General features: G+C 37.0%; 3 protein-coding genes across 3 annotated transcripts; all 3 read left to right on the top strand.

The window, feature by feature from the left end:
• Positions 1 to 862: 862 nt before the first annotated feature.
• Positions 863 to 2,542, top strand: LOC124533068 (trypsin, alkaline C-like). The gene is made up of 4 exons (XM_047108233.1): positions 863 to 1,091; positions 1,607 to 1,659; positions 1,704 to 1,868; positions 2,222 to 2,542. Exons 1-4 carry the CDS (start codon positions 863 to 865, stop codon positions 2,540 to 2,542), a joined length of 768 nt encoding a protein of 255 aa, XP_046964189.1.
• A 6,509-nt stretch (positions 2,543 to 9,051) lies between these two features.
• LOC124533067 lies at positions 9,052 to 10,326 on the top strand. Its single transcript, XM_047108232.1, has one exon. It carries the CDS (start codon positions 9,052 to 9,054, stop codon positions 10,324 to 10,326), a length of 1,275 nt encoding a protein of 424 aa, XP_046964188.1.
• Positions 10,327 to 11,580: 1,254 nt separating this feature from the next.
• LOC124533066 lies at positions 11,581 to 12,399 on the top strand. Its single transcript, XM_047108231.1, has one exon. It carries the CDS (start codon positions 11,581 to 11,583, stop codon positions 12,397 to 12,399), a length of 819 nt encoding a protein of 272 aa, XP_046964187.1.
• Positions 12,400 to 21,323: the final 8,924 nt, after the last annotated feature.

Here is a 21,323-nt window from a genome sequence, read left to right as displayed (position 1 = left end):
AGATTTAATATTTAGTATTACAACTAATTGAGATACAGTAAAAATTAAAGAAAAAAATGTTTAAATTAACTATTTTTTGTACATAAAATAATAATAATTTAAGTTTAATTAATTCAGTTTAATTTTATCATAATTTTTTAAATGACACAAAAAAATTAAAATCATTCTGTTTTCCTGTCTATTTTTATGAAATCTATGATTGATAGAATTGATAGAATTGACTTCGCTTCGCTTTCGCTCGGTACGGCGCGCGGCGGTTCGGCGCCATCTATTGGAATATTCAGGCGTAACCTCGCCGCCTCGCTTAGCTTAGTGCGAGGGGGGGCATGCCGTTTTTGTCGTTAGTGTAAGTGTGTGCGCGCGATTCTCAAGGGCAATTAGCTCCTGTAGTCCCCTTAACTGGATTGGACTGGACTGATTGTTAATAATTCTTATGTAGATTCACTCGAAATTTTTCGTATAATCAGCGAAAAACTGTAAATTAAGCAAATGTAAAAAACGACAATTCAGAAAATATAGTCCTTATTTCTAATATCGCAGCCGTAAACGATCTCGTGAAATCGCATACACCGTGAGTTCGGAACTTCGGCATTTGGAACTCATAGAAATTAAACAGAACTGGTAGTTTCACTCGAGACGGTGTGCACATTAGTTTGCTAACTGTGTTCAAAATAGCCTGGAACTAAAGTGGTAAATGAGATCAAGAATCCTACTAAGGGAGTACTACAAAATTCTTTATGGTAGACCAAGTTGATATTATTATGATATTATATTGCTTTATGATATGAGAACAATCAGAAAATCTAACTAGTGGAATATTATTTTAGTAAATTATTGATATCGCATTACTAACACCATACTCATGTTTTGTTTTACAGCGGCACCAAACGCACTAGCTCCAAGTATCGTCGAAGAATCAGCTACAGGCACACTCGAAACGCGCATTGTTGGAGGATCTGATGCTAACATAGAAGATTACCCTTTTATGGCTGTTATTTTAGTATCTAACGAAGACTACATTCAAATTCGTTTTCAACCCTTCTGCGGTGGATCTTTAATAACTACCAGGGCTGTCCTTACCGCAGCCCACTGTTTCCTATAAGTCAGAATGTAAATTTTTCTATGCCATATAGCTGTTTTAATTAACTAGTAAACGCAATTATGGACAATTATGCGGGGAATATACATACGCTTCATTCATTTATTATGAAAAGTATATCATGAGCAAAAGATTATATTACATAAGTCCTTCTTAAATCCCATTATTTCCTACTCTATGTTATAACGTTATAAGGTTTTGTTTTGAACATATAGAATTTTTTATTTCAAATATTAATCAAATACGGCATTAATACTTTAAATATTTGAATAACATTCAGACTTATTTCTCCTATTAAACATCCTTGCTAACTATAAACTCTCGTTGGAAAACTTTTAAACGCGACTGACAAAATTGGCGTATATTGTAGCTGTGTTAAGGATCGTCACAAAACATACCGGTTTGGTTGTCCTAAATATATTGATATGATTTAAATCCAAAAATATTTAATCGAGTGGGTAGACAAATGTTAAAAGATTTTGTTACAACAAATCTTTTATTTTACAGCAACAACGTTCTTTCTACAAATCATTTCCGAGTGCGACTTGGCTCATCACTCAGTCGGTTTGGCGGTCAACGATACAGAGTCGAAAATTGGGTTAAGCATCCTGGTTACGCGTGGCCTGATCTATACCACGACATTGCTATACTGAAGCTCGCCACCCCCGCTGTACTCTCCAACCGCGTTGCTCTTGCCCCAATCGCTGGACCCAACTACATCGTCCCAGATAACTCTACCGTCACAGCTACTGGATGGGGCGTACTTGAGGTATATACGTAACCTATTTATTTTTATGCATAAGTAGTTTTTAAAACATAAAATCCCTATTATTTTTTAATGAGTACAGGCCGCTAAGTTGGGTTCATTATTACATACCCTTAAAATTGTCGGAAATAATACAACTTATACCCTTATACTATTATAGAATTGTTAAGTATTTTCTTACAGTGTATTCGTCGTCAGTTTGAGCAATATAAACGAACTGTACTTTTTATTCTAGAATTTTAAATTTATTTAATGATGATATACTCGTAATATTAAATCGATGGCAGATTTACTCGGTCTGAACATTTATTGGATCCTAAAATATATTAATACACCACACAATATTTTTTTCGCAGTACGGTGGTGAACCATCAGACATCCTTCAACAAGTCGATATAAAAAAAGTCAACCATGATATCTGCAGAGAAAATTACGCCGAACTACAGTCTTTGCTTGGCGAACTTGAAGTTCCCAATGTAACATCAGAAATGGTATGCGCCGGCATTTTGGGCGTTGGTGGCAAAGATGCCTGCCAAGGTGACTCAGGAGGACCTCTTCTCCACCAAGGCGTCATAATTGGAGTTACCTCTTGGGGACATCAATGTGCCCATCCGAAGTATCCCGGTGTCTATGTTAACGTACTTTCTTATACTAGTTGGATTGTTGATAATGCGTAAAGATGATAATTAGAACAAGAAAGGTAAATGGTATATAAAAAAATATAAGTAAAAATGCAACAGTATTATTTTTAAAAAAACTTTTAGAATTTTTGTATGCATGTCTCAAGTTAAATCTAACAATTAAACTATCGATAATGATGGTTAGTGGTCAGTACGGACCGTAGTCGCAGTATTTAGTAATCATTGTGTTCTTTTGTAATAGAGAAAAAAACATCCAAACTTTAATAAAGTTAGTGCATGGCTATATATAAAACAGAGGAGATCTATTAAAATAACACAAATAAAATCGCTAATAAAATGAAACAATAGCACGCACAGTATTTATCTGAAAAGGTATAATGATAACAATATAAAAGCTATAAATATATTCTTCATAAAATTCAAAACGCACAGTCACTAATGTTATTGAAGGGAATATCTGACAAAAACAATAAACAACAAAACAAATAATATTATAGTAGAGAAATAATTATATATAAACATGATCAACACGATAGTTCCTTCTTCTCCGTTAAGCTCTTCCATATAGTAGTATACCATACCGTAATATACCATAGGTATAGTAGTGGTTCGGGATAACACACCTCACCACTGTGAAGAACCGGCAAAATAAACTCAGCGGAATTTTTGTTTCTAAAATCATCTCTTAATCTTTGTAATCTTTTGAATATATTTTATCTTTTATGTTAAATTGTTTAATAATGACCAAAAAAGTTGTCATGACACCAAATGCCTGAAAAAGACCCCTTTTTTACAAGAACGTTGGATCCCATTTAAGTGTATGAATCCTTAAATTACATCGACGATTAAAACAAATCACGGAGGTCACCTTACTCTGGTTATAACTGAAAGATTAATTACCTTTAACCCTAGTTTACCAATCTTCGACGAAACGACGACGCGGACTTAAAAAATTGTATAAATTTTGAATGCGTCGTCGTACGCATTCCAGATTCCGGCTCACACGGTCACCCCATAGCTCGTGCGGTGCACAGATAACTACTTTGACAATGTCTTTTTGTATTGAAGTAAAGTTTTGGGAGCTCCTCCTTACCTTATACAATAACACACTTGGAATAGTCCGACTCAGTGACTCCATTATAAACTAAAGTTCGTTATTCAAAAAATCAAATCAATTTACCGCAATTGTAATCGATCCCGTGAAGTCGAACACACCAAGAGGACAAAACTTTGGCATTTGAAATTCATAGAAATCAAAGAGCGCGGGCAGTTTCATCCGTGTCGGCGTGCACATTAGTCTGCTTACGGTATTCAAAATTGTCTGAAACTAATAAGGTTCTCATATACTAAAAATGTTTGAACACAGAATAAATGTTACATACAAGTTAAACTTTATATTATATACTTTGATTGCCAGCAAATGGATCATCTATACACACTGGACATCGTCAGAAATTTTAACAATATCAAATCTTGGGAACTAATTTGTTATGTGCCTTGTGTAGGGTAAAATATATGCTGAAGGCGGCGGGGTCTTTGGTAACCCACCCAAACGAGTTCGTACAAAACTCTATAGCCAAGTAAATATTGACGTCATCATCATAAGCTAAATGTATATGGATAATATTATTCTGTACCTCTTCTTGCGTGCGATGACAAGATTCCACCCCAAGAATAATAACAGCTATTTGATATGTAAGCCATATCATTGTTATATACTCACTTTGTAAAAACATATAAATGGATTGAACTGTAATAATAACGATTATTATCAATTAACAAATATTAGAAAATCGAACGTGTTTAAAATATTCTTAAGATTCCGTATTTTAATTTAAAAATGGAGATCCATATAAATTAACTGGTTATGAATACACTGGCCGAATAACATCAAGATCAGCTGAGGACTTCAGCCCACGAAGACCAATAACATTAAAGATCACATAACAAAAACATATTCTCTTCAGCAAAGAATATCATTGATAATAATATTTGTTTTTCTTCAAAAAAGTAAAAAACCTATTAGTATACTTGAGTTTACTTGACGGGACGGAACTTTTAACTTCACGTATTCATAAATTCAAATCATTTCTTAAAATATAGTAACAGCCTGTCAATTTCCCACTGCTGGACTAAGGCCTCCTCTCTCATTAAGGGGAGGGTTTGGAACACATTCCACCACGCTGTTCTAATGCGGGTTCGTGGAATACACATGTGGCAGAATTTCGATGAAATTAGACACATGCAGGTTTCCTCACGATGTATTCCTACTACGCCGAGCACGCGATGAATTATAAACACAAATTAAGCACATATACATATATATAGTGGTGCTTGTCTGGGTTTGAACCCGAAATCATCGGTTAAGCTTCACGCGTTCTAACCACTGGACCAACTCAGCTCATTTGTAAAAGTACATCGGTAATAAGGTATAATATAATATTACTCAATACAATATTATATAGATGATAAAAAAGCTTCGTGCTAAATACTTGACTTCCAGGCAGGATGCATTATGTTTAGTTGAATTTAACGAACATAACTCTTTATTTTTAAATGTTGAAGTAACTACTAAGATTGCGCTTTCTTCTCGGTGGAATCTGCATTCCGAATCGTTGGTAGTTACTAAAAATAGTTTGTTAAATGACGATTCATAACTTCTTGTTTGATTTAATTCAGATTTTTGCAGCGTACCTGGTAAAGCTGATGCCATAATAAATAATGAATTCATGATATCAAAAATGGTGTAAGTATACATGAGCAGCACGATCATCCCTTCTTCTTTGTTAAACTCTACTATAGTAGTACATATCGAGAGGTATACGTTAAAGAGACGGTGAATCAAAGCTTGTGCTGATGTGGTAGCCATTGGTTCAGCTACATCTGGCAAGAAATTATAGCAGATTGTTAATAAGTCATAACACTGCCAAATCTGTGAACCAAATTTGACGAAATGAAATATGAAGCAATCTTGGACTCCTAGGAAGGAAAGTTACTTTTTAACCTAACACATGATAAGCAACCTCTAAATCACGAGCGAAGCCGCTGGTGAAAACTAGTTATAAAATGTGCCAGAGCGTGAAAAAACTGGCTTTAATTAAACACCTACTGATGGCGTTCTATCAATTAGTAATGAATATGTATTGTCTAATAACTTAGTTTATTAAAAATATGTTAATTTTTATATTTTGAACTAGAGGGCATTAGTAGTAGATTAAATCGCGCTATCGTTATGTATTTTTAAAATAATATAGGTCATATGAATGTTTTAATAAATGCTTACTGTTTATTCACCAACGACATTCCGAAGGCCACTCCAATGGTCAACCTAGCCCTCTTAGCGGACGACACCGCACTCTATACGACCTCAACCTCGACTAAGGTCATCACAAAGAGACTCCAATCCGCAGCCAACGCACTAGGCAACTGGTTTAGGAAATGGAGAATCGAAGTTAAGCCGGAAAAAAGTGTAGCAGTACACTTTAGTAGAAACCCCAGTTACATAAAATGGAATCAGGGCCAACTGGGAGACATTAAAATTTTCAATAAACCGATACCGTGGAAACCGGAAGCGAAATACCTGGGGGTCACCCTAGACGGTAGACTAACTTTCAAATCTCACGTAACTAGAGTCCGAAACAAAGCAGCGTTCGTACTAGGAAGACTGTATATGATGTTATGCGGGCGGAGTAAAATGTCCCTTAGAAATAAGACGACACTATACAAAGCCTGCATTCGTCCTATCATGACATACGCGAGCCCTGTCTTTGCTCATATCAAGGCGACGCAAATCAAAAGATTGCAGACCATTCAAAATAGATTTCTCCGCATTGCCACGGACTCGCCGTGGTACATCCGAAACGTAGATCTCCATAAGGACTTCGACATCGATTCGATCGCGAAGCATCTCAAAATACTATCGACGGCGTATTTTGAGAGAGCTAAAGAACATAGCAATCCGCTGATTGCTCAATCGTGCCGATACACCTCTCGCAGAGGTAATATTCCGAATAGACTCAGGCGACCTATGCACGTCCTGAACGACACAGACGATAGCCTCACTATCGCAAACAAACGATTTGTAGGGAATAACACACTACACACCACACACCCACAGCGTTTCCGCCGGAGGAAACGAGGACCCAGTTATGCGACGTCTCGGAGGCGGCCGAGACGTCAGTAAATTCACTCAGTGTTAGAATCACTCCCCACCGATTTCATTCTGAGCCGAGGTGCGATCTCATAGGAGACACCCTCAGGACGAACTTTAGTTTTAATTTAGTTTTAATTTAGAGCCCCGCGCTCAACCTCAGGGCAGGGGACATTAGTTCTCGCCCGAAAGTCAGGTGACGCTGTGAAGGCCAGTAGGGCCAACAGCAATACACAATACACAAAAAAAAAAATTAATAAATGCCTTTATGTTCGGGGTATAATCCATCATTTCCCCTGGCTTTGTAGTACTGAGACATAAAGGTCCTACGAGTCGGAACGTTTTGACCATGATAGAAAGTGGTACAATTTAGGTACAAAGAAATAAATAGTTAGTGAGTTGTGTAAAGTTAATGGACATAAGAAATGCAAACAGAAGAGTGACAAAAGTGCAGTGGCGCCCTCTGGAGGATATCAATGAAGAACATGAAGTATTAAGATTGAAGTCAAAGTGAATAGTGATTTGGGGACTTAGAATAATTCGTGAAAAAACGCCAAGACGAGGAATCTATGCCCGATTTACTGTTTTGTCTGAAGTCCAAACACTTAGAATATTTGTTTAAATCCGAACTTCTACTTGAGAAATTAATTGAAAAATTCAAAAACAGAATTATTTGAAATAAAGATGGAGGATGATTTTAGGAAAATGGATGATTTGAAAAATCAAATAGAAAGAAGGAGAATGAATTTTAAAAAATCGCCAAAAGATAGAGTTACAGAGTCATACATTTTATCAAGATTGGTAGGATTGGAGGAAATAATTAACAGATTTTCCACCAAAAATGAAAGCATTATTTGTAGTTATAAAAAGGAAGTCTTAGAAGGAAGCAGTTACATAATGAAGGATGTATTTAATGTTGGTTATGAGGCTTATTTAATCTACAAAAGCGAGTTGAAGGAAATGTTAAACAAGTTAAATAAATCTACGCATCAGGTACCTTCTTCGTCTAATACAAATAAAGACCCTTGTGTTAGATTACCTAAGATATCTATTCCAATGTTTAGTGGTAATTATTCAGAGTGGTTTTCTTTTAAAGATTTGTTTGTATCGTTAGTTTATAATAATACTACCCTAGATGATGTTCAACGTTTACACTATCTAAAAACTCAACTGAAAGGCGAAGCAGAACAGTTAATTAAACATATTCCTATAACGCAAGCTAACTATAAAAAATGTTGGGATTTACTACAAAATAGATACAATAATAAGCGTTTCATGTCAAATTGTATTCTTCAACGTTTATTCGGTCAACGTATTATGACTAGTGAATCATTCAACAGTTTGAAAGATCTTTTGGATACTACATCTGACTGTATTCATGAAATGTCTAATTTAGGAATAAAAGTTGAATCCTGGGATATCATTATAATCTATGTTGTTAGCTTGAAGTTGGACGCTGAAACTCGAAAGCAATGGGAATTGCACGTGAATAATTTAGGTGAAGAGTTACCGACCTTCGCACAATTTATAGAGTTTTTAGAAGGTAGATTTTAAATTGTACCAAATTTGTCAAAGAAGATGTTAATAGTCGTAATGAAATAGTAAAGTCATTAGGTCTTTGCTATAATTGCCTTGGTAAAAATCATACAGGTAAAATGTGTCGTATACCAATTACATGTCGTTTATGCAAAAGAAAGCATCATACGCTTCTCCATGGCAAAGCCAGTACGTATACAGTAGCAGTTGCTACTGAAGCAGCTGACGCTGATCCTGAAACCGAGTCAACCCCGAACATGTCATCGAATGAGGCCAACAATGTAGCAAGTTATTTTGTGTCAGGACAAATTCAGTGTCAAACTTTGTTAGCTACAGCATTGATCAAGGTTGGAGCTAAAAATGGTCGTCCTCAGATACTAAGAGCCCTGCTTGATCAAGGATCACAAGCATCTTTCATATCTGAAGCAGCTGTACAACTTTTACGCTTAAATAAAATTGCTACACAGAGTTATATATCCGGTTTAGGCGAGGGTCAATGTGACTTAACCTCTAAGTATGTGGTTATGGTCAATATACAGTCACTACACGACCCTAATTTCGCATTACAAGTGAAGGCTCATGTATTAAATAAGGTCACATCAGTCTTACCAGAAAGACAGTTTCCCTACCATATTGGGAAGGATTAGATCGTATTTCTTTGGCTGATCCACAATACAATACACCTAATAAGATTGATATGCTATTAGGGGCTGAGGTATATTGCAGTATTCTGAAAAAGGGATTAATGAAAAACACATCAGGATCAATGATTGCGCAGGATACGTACCTTGGATGGGTATTGTCTGGTTCAGTAGGACAGCAAAATAGAGTACACGCATGTTATAATATAATTTTGAGTATGAATGTGAAAATAGAAGAGAATGAGATATTGAAAAAGTTTTGGGAAATAGAAGACGAACCCAACACGATGGCGGAGAAGATATTAACTCCGGAAGAACAAGAATGTGAGGATATATTTTATAAAACTACAAAAAGGGACGCTTTTGGACGATATATAATGGAATTACCTTTTCGATCAAATCACCATGAAGGAAATTACGGAGACACGCGGAATATTGGTATTAAAAGGTTATTAAGTCTCGAAAGGAGATTAGCTAAATATCCAAATCAAAGAAAAGACTACGTACAAGTGTTATGGGAGTATGTAACACTTGGACATATGGAAGAAATCCCTCTTTCTTCTAGGTTTGGAAGTGACAAAGTATGGCTACCACATCACGCTGTTATAAGACCAGATAAAAGCACAACCAAAACTAGAGTAGTATTCAATGCTTCGGATCGGAGTGCAAATGGTTTGTCGTTAAATGACACTTTAATGGTTGGCCCAACTTTGCAAGCAGAACTGAGACACATAATAATGCGATGGCGTTTGCACCCAATATGTTTGACGGCCGACATTATAAAAATGTATCGACAAGTGAAAGTGGCAGAAAAACACGTAGACTATCAAAGAATAGTGTGGCGAGAAGATCCAGCTTCTGATATCAAGGATTTCAGAATATTAAGGGTAACATTTGGGACCGCCTGCGCACCATACTTGGCGGTCAAGTCTCTTCAACAACTTGCTGTTGACGACGGCCATTTTTTCCCATTAGCCGCTGATCGAGTTAAAACTGACTTCTATATGGATGATCTAATGACAGGCTGTCAATCTGAAACAGAAGCTATCCAATTATATGAGCAGTTTAATTCATTACTGAAAAGGGGAGGCTTCACATTACAGAAATGGGCAAGTAATAGAAAAGGACGATTGGAAACGATGAAGGAAAATGAAGAAAATGATAAGGATATAAAGGAAGATGAGGTTACAAAAATTTTGGGGCTTACCTGGAATCGTCGAACTGATGAATTCGACTACACAGTGAAGCTAGAATCCGAGACGGTGCCTGAAACTAAAAGAAAAATTATTGCCGAAATCTGTCGTTTATACGATCCTTTAGGTTGTACAGCCCCATGTTTAATAAAAGCGAAGGTTTTCATCCAGAAATTATGGCTGTGCGGATATGAATGGGATATCAAATTACGGGATGAACACTTACGAGAATGGGAACTTTATCGCGAAGAAAAAATTGGTAAATTACCACATACCTCGGTGGGTTCGCAATTCAGATAGTGACATAAAAACGGAGTTACATAGGTTTAGCGATGCTTCTAACGTAGCTTACGCCACGGTGGTATATCTTAGATGCGTTGCCTCTGATGGTAGAGTGGAATCTCATCTGGTAACCGCCAAAACGAAGGTTGCACCCATCAAACAGGTGTCAATACCCCGCCTGGAATTATGCGGAGCGGTTTTAGTTACAAAATTACTAGTTGAAGTGGCCAAGGTTCTTAACATCAGCAAATTGAATTTGCATGCTTGGACAGATTCGACGATTGTGTTAGCTTGGTTGAGTGATCATCCGAGCCGATGGAAAACGTTCGTGGCCAACCGAACGGCAAAAATCCATTCTTTCTTAGATTCGTCGCAGTGGTCATATGTGACCAGTCAAGAGAACCCAGCTGATTGCGCGTCGCGAGGATTAACGCCAGTCGAACTGATATCGAATCGGTTGTGGAAGATGGCCCAAACTGATTCAATTGCATATTGTAATGATTCAATTGCATATTGTAAACCTAGTTCTATGTGCACTAAAGCAGATTTAGAGAAAAGATTAATAAAGGCTCACTCTTCTTGTGTACAAGACCAAGACGTGGATCCGTTTACTAAGTTTTCATCGTTGCGAAAGCTTGTGAGGGTGATAGCATACTGCCGAAGATTTCTACGATTGAAGAGTTCTAAACTCTACAGAGAACCGATACCACCATATTTATTGGTTGAGGAATTAAAAGCATCACTTACCTGTTGCATTCGACAGCATCAAGCTTGTTCCTTTAAAGTTGAAATAGCAAACATCTTAAAAGGTCAAAACGTCTCCAAGGGAAGTAAGTTAAAGGCACTCAATCCTTTCTTAGATAACGACGGGATCATGCGAGTCGGATGTCGGATTGAAAATTCTGATTTACCAGAACACAGTAAACACCCTATAATTATCTATGGAGACTCACATTTCGCCAAGCTTATAGTCGCAGATGCACACGAAAAAACCATGCATGGAGGACAGCAATTGAGTTCTAATTATGTAAGGTCAAAATGGGTCACTAATTTGAGAAATTTAATTAGAAGTCATATTCATCATTGCGTTCCCTGCATACGTAACGCCGCGACAACTCGGACACAGTTAATGGGTCAATTGCCATCATGTCGAGTTAAACCGGTCAAACCATTTTTGAATTCAGGTGTAGATTATGCTGGTCCGATAAATATTCGTGTTTCAAAGGGAAGAGGACATAAATCATATAAGGCTATATTTGCCTCTTTATCTGCATGGCCACTAAGGCGATTCATATTGAAGCCGTATCGGATCTCACCACCGAAGGATTTTTATCTGCGTTTAAACGCTTCGTCGCTAGAAGAGGTCGCTGCAATCACTTATGGAGCGATAACGGCACTAATTTTGTCGGTGCGGCTAGAGAGTTAAAACAATTGTTTTCAAGCGAACGGTCTCCGTTTGTCAATGAAGTCGCTGCTGCTCTAGCTAATAACAGTACGGAATGGCACTTTATTCCGCCCCAAGCTCCCAACTTTGGAGGATTATGGGAAGCGGGCATTAAGAGTACGAAATATCATCTTCGAAGAGTCATAGGTGACTCTACCCTTACCTATCAAGAATTGTCAACGGTCCGGTCGCAAATAGAAGCGTGCCTTAATTCCCGCCCTTTATATGTATCCAGTTCCGATCCTGATGATGATCCTCCTTTAACACCCGGACACTTTTTAGTTGGCGAATCCTTACTGATAGCTCCCGATCTTAACTACGAGCAACTCCAAATGAATAATTTGCGCCGTTGGCAACTTACTCAGCGTATGGTACAAAATTTTTGGAGGCGTTGGTCTCAGGAGTACTTAACTCAATTGTTTCAGAGGTACAAATGGAATACCAAGGCTCCGGAATTAAAAATAGGTGACGTTGTTTTAGTTCGAGAGGACAATCTACCACCTGCTAAATGGCTTTATGGAAGGATCGTAAAAACACATCCGGGTAGAGATCAAATTACGAGAGTTGTAACTCTTCGGTATAAAAATTCTTTGATTCAGCGACCAACTTCTAAGCTCGTCCATTTACCTGTCACTTGCGAAAATTAAATGTAGCGATTCTATTTTATATATCTTAGTTAATTGAGTTGCTTACAGTCCACTCATATTGTTAGTGCTCTTTATACAGAGATGTTATATGTTACTTTCCTGTAATAATTTTAGCTATGTTTAATTTAACCTTATTCTTTATATTGTTAGCGTTAAGTACATATTAATTTTGTTCATATTTGTGTCAATTGTTTTAAGGACTATTTAGTCCTTGGTGGGCGGTATGTCTAATAACTTAGTTTATTAAAAATATGTTAATTTTTATATTTTGAACTAGAGGGCATTAGTAGTAGATTAAATCGCGCTATCGTTATGTATTTTTAAAATAAATTGCATTTGTATCACGAGTCGAATCGTACACTTTAAGTAGTAGCATACAATAAATCCTAGAACTATCGTTGCAACAATTAAAGAAAAATCTACATAATTAACATTATTTGAAAGCTAATATCGTAATTCTTGCTAACGTTCTGCCTTAAGTAACTTCGTTTTGTAATGACGAGGAAACATCAGAAAGACGGAAATTTCTTCTGCAAAAATCATTGAAAAAAAAAAATTCTTGCAGAGGAAATATCTATATATAAAAATAAGTTGCTGTTCGTTAGTCTCGCTAAAACTCCAGAACGGCTGGACCGATTTGGCTAATTTTGGTCTTGAATTATTGGTGGAAGTCCAGGGAAGGTTTAGAAGGTGAGTAAGTATGATAAAAATGCTAGGAATATGATAAAAAAAAACTTTGTTTTTCCTTAGAAATAGATTTATTAGAGAACAATCATTGATTTTCTATGATTATCGATGTTAGACAATAAAACATTGATGTTTTAAAATTGATTTTGCTTTATTTAAAAAATCGCTACGTCTATTTTTCGAATCTATTTCTATAAAAATATGTGGCATTTTTCGATGCCACTTTATAACTCAAGAACGGGCTGACCTATCCAAACTAAATTTTCAGGGTTTGTTTGGACTATTTAGTAGATAGTTTATGTAAAGTTTGCTCAAAATCGGTCGAGTGGTTCTTCATTAATCACATTTTTTTGTAACAAATGAATTAAAAAAATGGCGGGTCATTTTGTTAATGGAGATTTTTCAGACGAGGAATTGTGCTGTTAAATTAAATGTAAGTATTAATTAAAAATGAGTACACTCATCGAACAGTTTCAATAGGTAATACGTCTTATTTCAATTTATTATTTAAAAGTGTCTGCATTTATGTTCATGTCTAAATATACAGAATAAAGTTACTGCCATGAATTTTTATTTGTATCGATTGATGGTTCGTCCACAAGCACAAAATTATATCTCGAGATGTGGTAAACTGTATTGTCAGTAAATCGTTGATATGTATGCCAAAATAGAAACTGAACGTTTTAATTTTTTTCCATTCAACCAAGCAAAATTAAGATTCGAAGAATATATTCAATTGCAAGAGGCGATAGCGAATGATGCTAATGTAAATGACATCGGGTGATTGACTATATTGCGATCTTCATTTATTGGTTGCCCACGGCATATGAACGAATATGCACAAGACGCAATTTCTTATGTACGAAAAATGGTCGACCGGATCTGTTCATTTAAATGTAATCCGCAGCGGGATGATATTAAAAACAATTTATTTGAAGAACAGTCGACAACTGACCGTCATGACATTACAGCACGTGTTTTTCGGCAAAAATTTAAAGCACTTATGGATTTAATTTAATTATATTTACTCCATTGAATGGCAAAAAAGGAGATTTCCGCATGCACATGTACTAATTTAGCTGGTACATAAAATTACTCCGGATCAAATCGATAACGTTATATCAGCTGAAATTCCCGATGAAGCTTCCAGAGTTATTTCACGTTGTCGTTAAAATATGATACATGGTCCATGCGGTGAGCTACATATGAGTTCGTTACATCTATTTCTCGGTTTTAATAATTTCTTCCAGTTGCAAAAAAACACCGATGTTATCGATTAACATCGATTTTTAGAGCTCCATAAACATCAAGTATCAATGTTCGGTATTGATGTCATTATCAACGCCATAATCATGCTTTTGTGACATGGGTTATCCCTACTTTGTCAAACCTTTGATGTTGTCCCCGTTATACAGAAATCAAATTGAAAGAATAGTTACATCTTGTAGTCATATCATTGAGAGTACATGTTTAGGAGGTACAAGAAGAACCTTAATTTTAACTAACTTCAGTTGTTTACTCGCGTGTTCGCGCGCCGGAAAACCTTCATTTTTGTTTAATTACGCACGACAAAACAAAACAAAAAATATAGTTTATCAGTCAACTTTAAATTGATTAACAGAGTGTATTGTTACTGTGAGTGAGTGTGTGTGTGTGTGTGTGTGTGTGTGTGTGTGTGTGTGTGTGTGTGTCAATATCAAATTGAAAACTTTTAAATAGCCAGTATTTTCGACAAACTTTTTTTATAAGTATCTAATTGTTGTGATGTGACTATTTTTGAGCAATATAGAGTATTTCGTAAGTAGAGACATTCGGGCCATGTGCACACACTTTACTGTTTTCAGCCTCACTATGCAGAACTAAAGCAAAATTTGAGCAATAAAATAGTTTCGAAAAGAATACTTATTCGGTTATTCAATTTAAACCCGAATAAGTATTCTTTTTCATTAAATATAAAAACATAAAATATCCCCTTCAAAAAAATATCCTGTAACAAAAAAAATAACATTTTGATAATAAATAATTGTGGTAGAAACGCTGCAGGACCTACAACAAATGCTGAACGAGCTAGCTGATTCCTATATTTATTCCGCGTATACGAATAATTTTGGATAAAACAAAGATCATGTTCAATGAACCGTCCTCGAAGTTGTTCAAAGATATGTATGTTTACCTCGGGCAGACTTTGCGATTAGGTAGAAACAACCTTGAGGACGAGGTGAATAAAATAATTCAGCTGGGTTGGGCAGTGTTTGGGGAGTTACGTCGAATCTTTACATTGTCGATCCCACAGTGTCTTAAGAAGAAAGTCTTCAACCAGTGCGTCCTACCCGTCATGGCATACGAGCCGAAACGTGGACACTCACGACAAGGCTGGTCCACCAGCTTAAAGTCGCTCAGCTTGCTATGGAAAGACTTATGCTCGGCGTTTCTCGGAGGGATCGCATCAGAAATGAGGTGATCCGTCAAAGAATCAAAGTCATCGATATAATCCACCGGATGAGTAAGCTGAAGTGGCAGTGAGCTGGTCATATTTGTCGCAGAACCGATAACCGTTGGGGAGAACGAGTTCTAGAGTTGAGACCGCGTCTCGGCAAACGTCGTGTAGGACGTCCTCAGGCACGGTGGAGTGACGATTTACGCAAGGAGGCAGGTAGGAGCTAAATGTCTGAACGGGATGATGATCATGATGATGTTATAAGTGTGCGCATGCGCTCACTTACCCGCGCACACTTTACCCAAAGCCAAATATCAAACAAATGACGACCTCTAATCACACTTTACAATCGAAATAAGAATGTATATTTGATAGACGAAAGAGTAATTTATCGTAATTACCGAACAGTTTGAGACGTATCAGTGTTTTCCAAAACACTAAAAAGTTGAAAGTAAGTCAACGAAAATACTTACAAACAACACATAGTGCGGCGCGCATGTCGCAACTGATTTACCATTTAGGCCCTACTGATTGGTCGAAACAAACCCCTCGCCTCCCGCACCTTATTCCGGAGATACAGGCAGTGTGCTCGCTTACCCACTGTGCTCGGTTACCCCCTACGACTATATACACCATAATAAAACTTGACCACCTATATTTTATCTGTGTTGTATTCAGTGATTGGTATTGATATGGTTGATTGGTATTGTAAATGAATTTCAAATTAAAACTTATGGTATAGCCAGCTTATACTAAATGGTTTTGTAAATTTTATGTTGTAAGGACTTGATCATAGCAACATGGCAATTTATCACGTAACCTCATGATTCCTGTGTCATTGAAAATATAGAAAAAATTATAGATAGTGTCGTTTTTAATATTTGTAAGTATCAATTGTTTATTGTCACAGTTCAGATCACCAGTTTCGCTGCGTGCAATGGTTTCTGTTCACATCACATTTGACAAATTTAAGCATTTCACACATCATGACGACATTGATAAGATTCAGTTTCGTATCAGTTAAATAGTAGTCATCGCTGATTGCATCACTATCTTCACAAATGATTTCGCAAATACTTAAATATTAATTCATAAATACTAGTTACCGATGAATCAAAGAACATATGATAAGACATTTTAGACACAGATAAGGCTTATCAATTATATGATGGATCTCCATTTAATGATGTACCGATAGAACTATATATAGTTTAGTATAACCAGACATTCAAATAGGACTTAATAAGCCATCAAAATAATGACTTCGTATTCAGTTTCAAGATAATAAATACTTTTGAAACATTTTACCACGTTCTCTTGTATGCAGCTTTGTAAAGAGCTCCATAACATTTGTACACTTAATATTAAATACTTACTGCACTTTAATAGGGAGACTAGACTAGGCAGAATATCCTGCGTAGTCTAGTCTCCCTTGAGAATGTTTGCCTTGGACATCATAAAAAATATATGATTAAAAATCACCATTTCTATGTTGTTTATTCATTTCATTAGCCTCTTCATTCTATTCAACAAATCGAAGGCTGCAGTTATCACTATCAAATTTGTCATAAAAAATTCGAATATGAAGAATAAATCGGACAAGCCCAGTAGCATACGGATCTTCCGTGATGGTTCAGCTATATAATATTCATGTCTGTATCCTAATACTGATACCAGTACTAAAAATAATGGCAAGTATCCGAAATAAAAAGTTAATTCTTAACCAATGATTTCGAGTTCCTTTATGCATTTAATTTGAATTTTAAATTCATATCGTACTGAAGGTGATGAAGGCTAATACCATGAGTAAACCTGTTTTTGCAAACACCAATCCGCATTGGAGCAGTATAGTCGTATAAACTCTAAAAACACATTCTCCTCAAAGAGAGAAGTTGCCTTAGCCAAAAAGTGAAACATATATAGACTGTGAAAATATTAGAGAACTCTTAAAATAAAATCTTAATGATACAATAATGTACTTCGCAGAGTAATATTGAGAACTTACTTAATACAGCGTAAAATATATAAGAGTAAATTCTGAAATAGGGCCATAAGCAAATTCGGTAGGCATTTCGATAGGGCGTGAAGCGTAAAGCAGCTACACCAACTAATCTTGATATTTGGAGAACAGCTGCTAGGGGACCGCTTACTTTACAACACAGGGATTTAAATAAAACTAATTATAACGGATGAATCGCGTATATTAATTATTTTTAAACATCCCGACGTTTCGAGCACTTTGCAGTGTTCGTGGTCACGGGTAGACTAAGATGACATTCGTCTATTTGAAGAACAAAGGAAATATTATTAACAACTACCGCCAACGATTTCTCAATTGATATCTTGAGTAACGTTCCGGTTGCACGCAGAAGGCACTAACTGTATCTTTAGGTCTTGCAGTCTGTTGGATTTGGGATTTCAAATTTTTAATAAGTGGATCCCAGGTGTTAGAAAGTCTCCAACCATCTTCTCTATTGAAGTTCGGATGTTTTTGAATTTCAATAGCCTCGCGTATCATTCTAGGAATGAATCTGTGTTCTCTAGCGAGGATCTGTGGTTTATCAAATCGGATAAAATGGTTAGGTTTATCCATAGCATGTTCACAGACTGCAGACTTAGAAGAACGCCTATTTTTGACATCTCCTATATGTTCCTTGACCCTGGTACCGATACTTCTCTTTGTTTGGCCTATGTAAGATAAACCACACTCACATTCGAGTTTATATACTCCTGCAGTTTGTAAGGGAATATTACTCTTGATAGGTCTCAAGAACTGGCTCACTTTCTTATGAGGCTTGTACACGGTTTTAATTGAAGCTCGCTTCAAGATGTTGCCAATCCTGTCTGTAACTCCCTTCACATATGGTAGAAATGCAGGTTGTCGCTCAACTGTGGGTGGCTTGATACGGCTTCTGCGATGCTGGCGAGGCACGGGCAGCTTGTTCTGGTGGAGTGCAAGCTTGACCTGACGTAGCTCGTCCTCTAGGTGTTCAGCATCGCAGAGATGGTGGGCTCTCTGAAACAAAGATTTGCCAACGGTAGCTAACTGGCTAGGGTGGTGGTGCGAGTCACCATTGAGGTATTTGTTGGTGTGTGTGGGTTTCCTATAAACTGTGTGACTTAATGTATTGTCAGGATTCTTGATAATAAGGATGTCAAGGAAAGCTAAAGAATTATTTGCCTCTAATTCCATAGTAAATTGAATGTTTTTGTTTATAGAATTAAGATGTACTAAAAATGCAGATGTCAGATCACTAGGTAATATTGTGAAAGTGTCATCGACGTACCTTCTGTAAAACCTAGGTGTTATAGGTCCGGAGCGAAGAGCCCTCTCCTCCAGGTCTTCCATGAACAAATCGGCGACCACGGGGGATACTATTATTACACATTTAAATAAAACTAATTATAACGGATGAATCGCGTATATTAATTATTTTTAAACGTGTAATAATCGCGAAAATTTAAGACAACATTATGTGAACCAGTACGGACTGGAAACATCAAATCAAATTCGCCGGTTGGAGTACCTAAAAGTCAAACATGCCCGATACGTAACGTCCATGAACTTCCTGAAAAGATGCCGTGACAATAATCTTATTCCGGTTTGTGTAAGGATCGCACCTAAGAAGGACATAAAGCATGGTGATAAAATACTCAATCAGGCAAGTAAGAAATTATTGTTGCAACTCATCCGAGAACATCGATTTGACGCGCGACGGTTAACGGATCAAATTGACAACCTCAGTAAAGAACTCGAGTCACGATTATCTAAAACAGATTGGCAAAAATGCTGCGATTTTACTAATAAACGAGCCGCTACAAAATATAATAACTTAAAATTAAAACAAATAAAAAAGTTCGAAAAACTCAGCGGAGTAAAATCAAATTATAAAAATTTCAATAATGGCAACACCGGGGAAATTCAAAAACCTGCGCGTACGTCACTTGTCAATCTGTCAAAACAAAGTTTAGATGAATCGACTATTGCGGTGTTAAACAAAGGCCTAAATTTTGCACCGGCTCCATCCAAAATACCGTTTGAAGACATTATTTGCAATGTGGAGGAGTGTCTTTTCAAAAATAACATCACAAAGGAAGACTCGGAAGCTATTCGACAGGACATCTCGAGTGTTTTACGTCGAAGCCGGCCACCGAAAAGAAACCTTACTCGTGATGAATCTATTGCACTGAAGAACTTACGCAACAATAAAGACATTACAGTCCTCCGAGCAGATAAGGGAAACGCGACCGTTGTGATGGATACGTGTGATTATAACCAGAAAATTTCCGCGATTTTATCGGATGTAAAAACTTATAAAAAAGTAAATAAAGACCCCACTAATAACATTCTTAAAAAGACATCCGCATTAATATCAAAACACCAAGAGAAACTAAATCTGGATAAAAAATCACTCGTGCCTACATGTGCAAAGCCTCCAAAACTGTATGGGTTACCTAAGATCCATAAAACTGGTGCTCCGCTGCGTCCTATTGTAAGCCAAATCGATACACCAACATATAGATTGGCTCAACACATAGCAAGGACATTATCACCCCTCCGAGGACACACTGCGGCGTATGTCAAGGATTCTTACCAGTTTGTTGGTGAAATCAAAGACCTCAAATTAACCAACAACGAGACAATGGTTAGTTTTGATGTCCAGTCATTGTTTACCTGCTTACCCATACAAGACTGCATCGAAATTGTCAAGAGGAAGCTACAGACACACAACATGCCTATTGAATATGCAGAGCTGTTACATCACTGCCTCACATCTGGTTATTTATTGTGGAATGATGAATTCTATGTACAAGTTGACGGGGTAGCCATGGGTTCTCCAGTATCCCCCGTGGTCGCCGATTTGTTCATGGAAGACCTGGAGGAGAGGGCTCTTCGCTCCGGACCTATAACACCTAGGTTTTACAGAAGGTACGTCGATGACACTTTCACAATATTACCTAGTGATCTGACATCTGCATTTTTAGTACATCTTAATTCTATAAACAAAAACATTCAATTTACTATGGAATTAGAGGCAAATAATTCTTTAGCTTTCCTTGACATCCTTATTATCAAGAATCCTGACAATACATTAAGTCACACAGTTTATAGGAAACCCACACACACCAACAAATACCTCAATGGTGACTCGCACCACCACCCTAGCCAGTTAGCTACCGTTGGCAAATCTTTGTTTCAGAGAGCCCACCATCTCTGCGATGCTGAACACCTAGAGGACGAGCTACGTCAGGTCAAGCTTGCACTCCACCAGAACAAGCTGCCCGTGCCTCGCCAGCATCGCAGAAGCCGTATCAAGCCACCCACAGTTGAGCGACAACCTGCATTTCTACCATATGTGAAGGGAGTTACAGACAGGATTGGCAACATCTTGAAGCGAGCTTCAATTAAAACCGTGTACAAGCCTCATAAGAAAGTGAGCCAGTTCTTGAGACCTATCAAGAGTAATATTCCCTTACAAACTGCAGGAGTATATAAACTCGAATGTGAGTGTGGTTTATCTTACATAGGCCAAACAAAGAGAAGTATCGGTACCAGGGTCAAGGAACATATAGGAGATGTCAAAAATAGGCGTTCTTCTAAGTCTGCAGTCTGTGAACATGCTATGGATAAACCTAACCATTTTATCCGATTTGATAAACCACAGATCCTCGCTAGAGAACACAGATTCATTCCTAGAATGATACGCGAGGCTATTGAAATTCAAAAACATCCGAACTTCAATAGAGAAGATGGTTGGAGACTTTCTAACACCTGGGATCCACTTATTAAAAATTTGAA

The sequence above is a fragment of the Vanessa cardui genome, chromosome 10 (genome assembly GCF_905220365.1).
Source record: "Vanessa cardui chromosome 10, ilVanCard2.1, whole genome shotgun sequence".
In the NCBI taxonomy this organism is placed as follows: Eukaryota; Metazoa; Arthropoda; class Insecta; order Lepidoptera; family Nymphalidae; genus Vanessa; species Vanessa cardui.
This window is presented reverse-complemented; position numbering and strand designations above follow the sequence as displayed.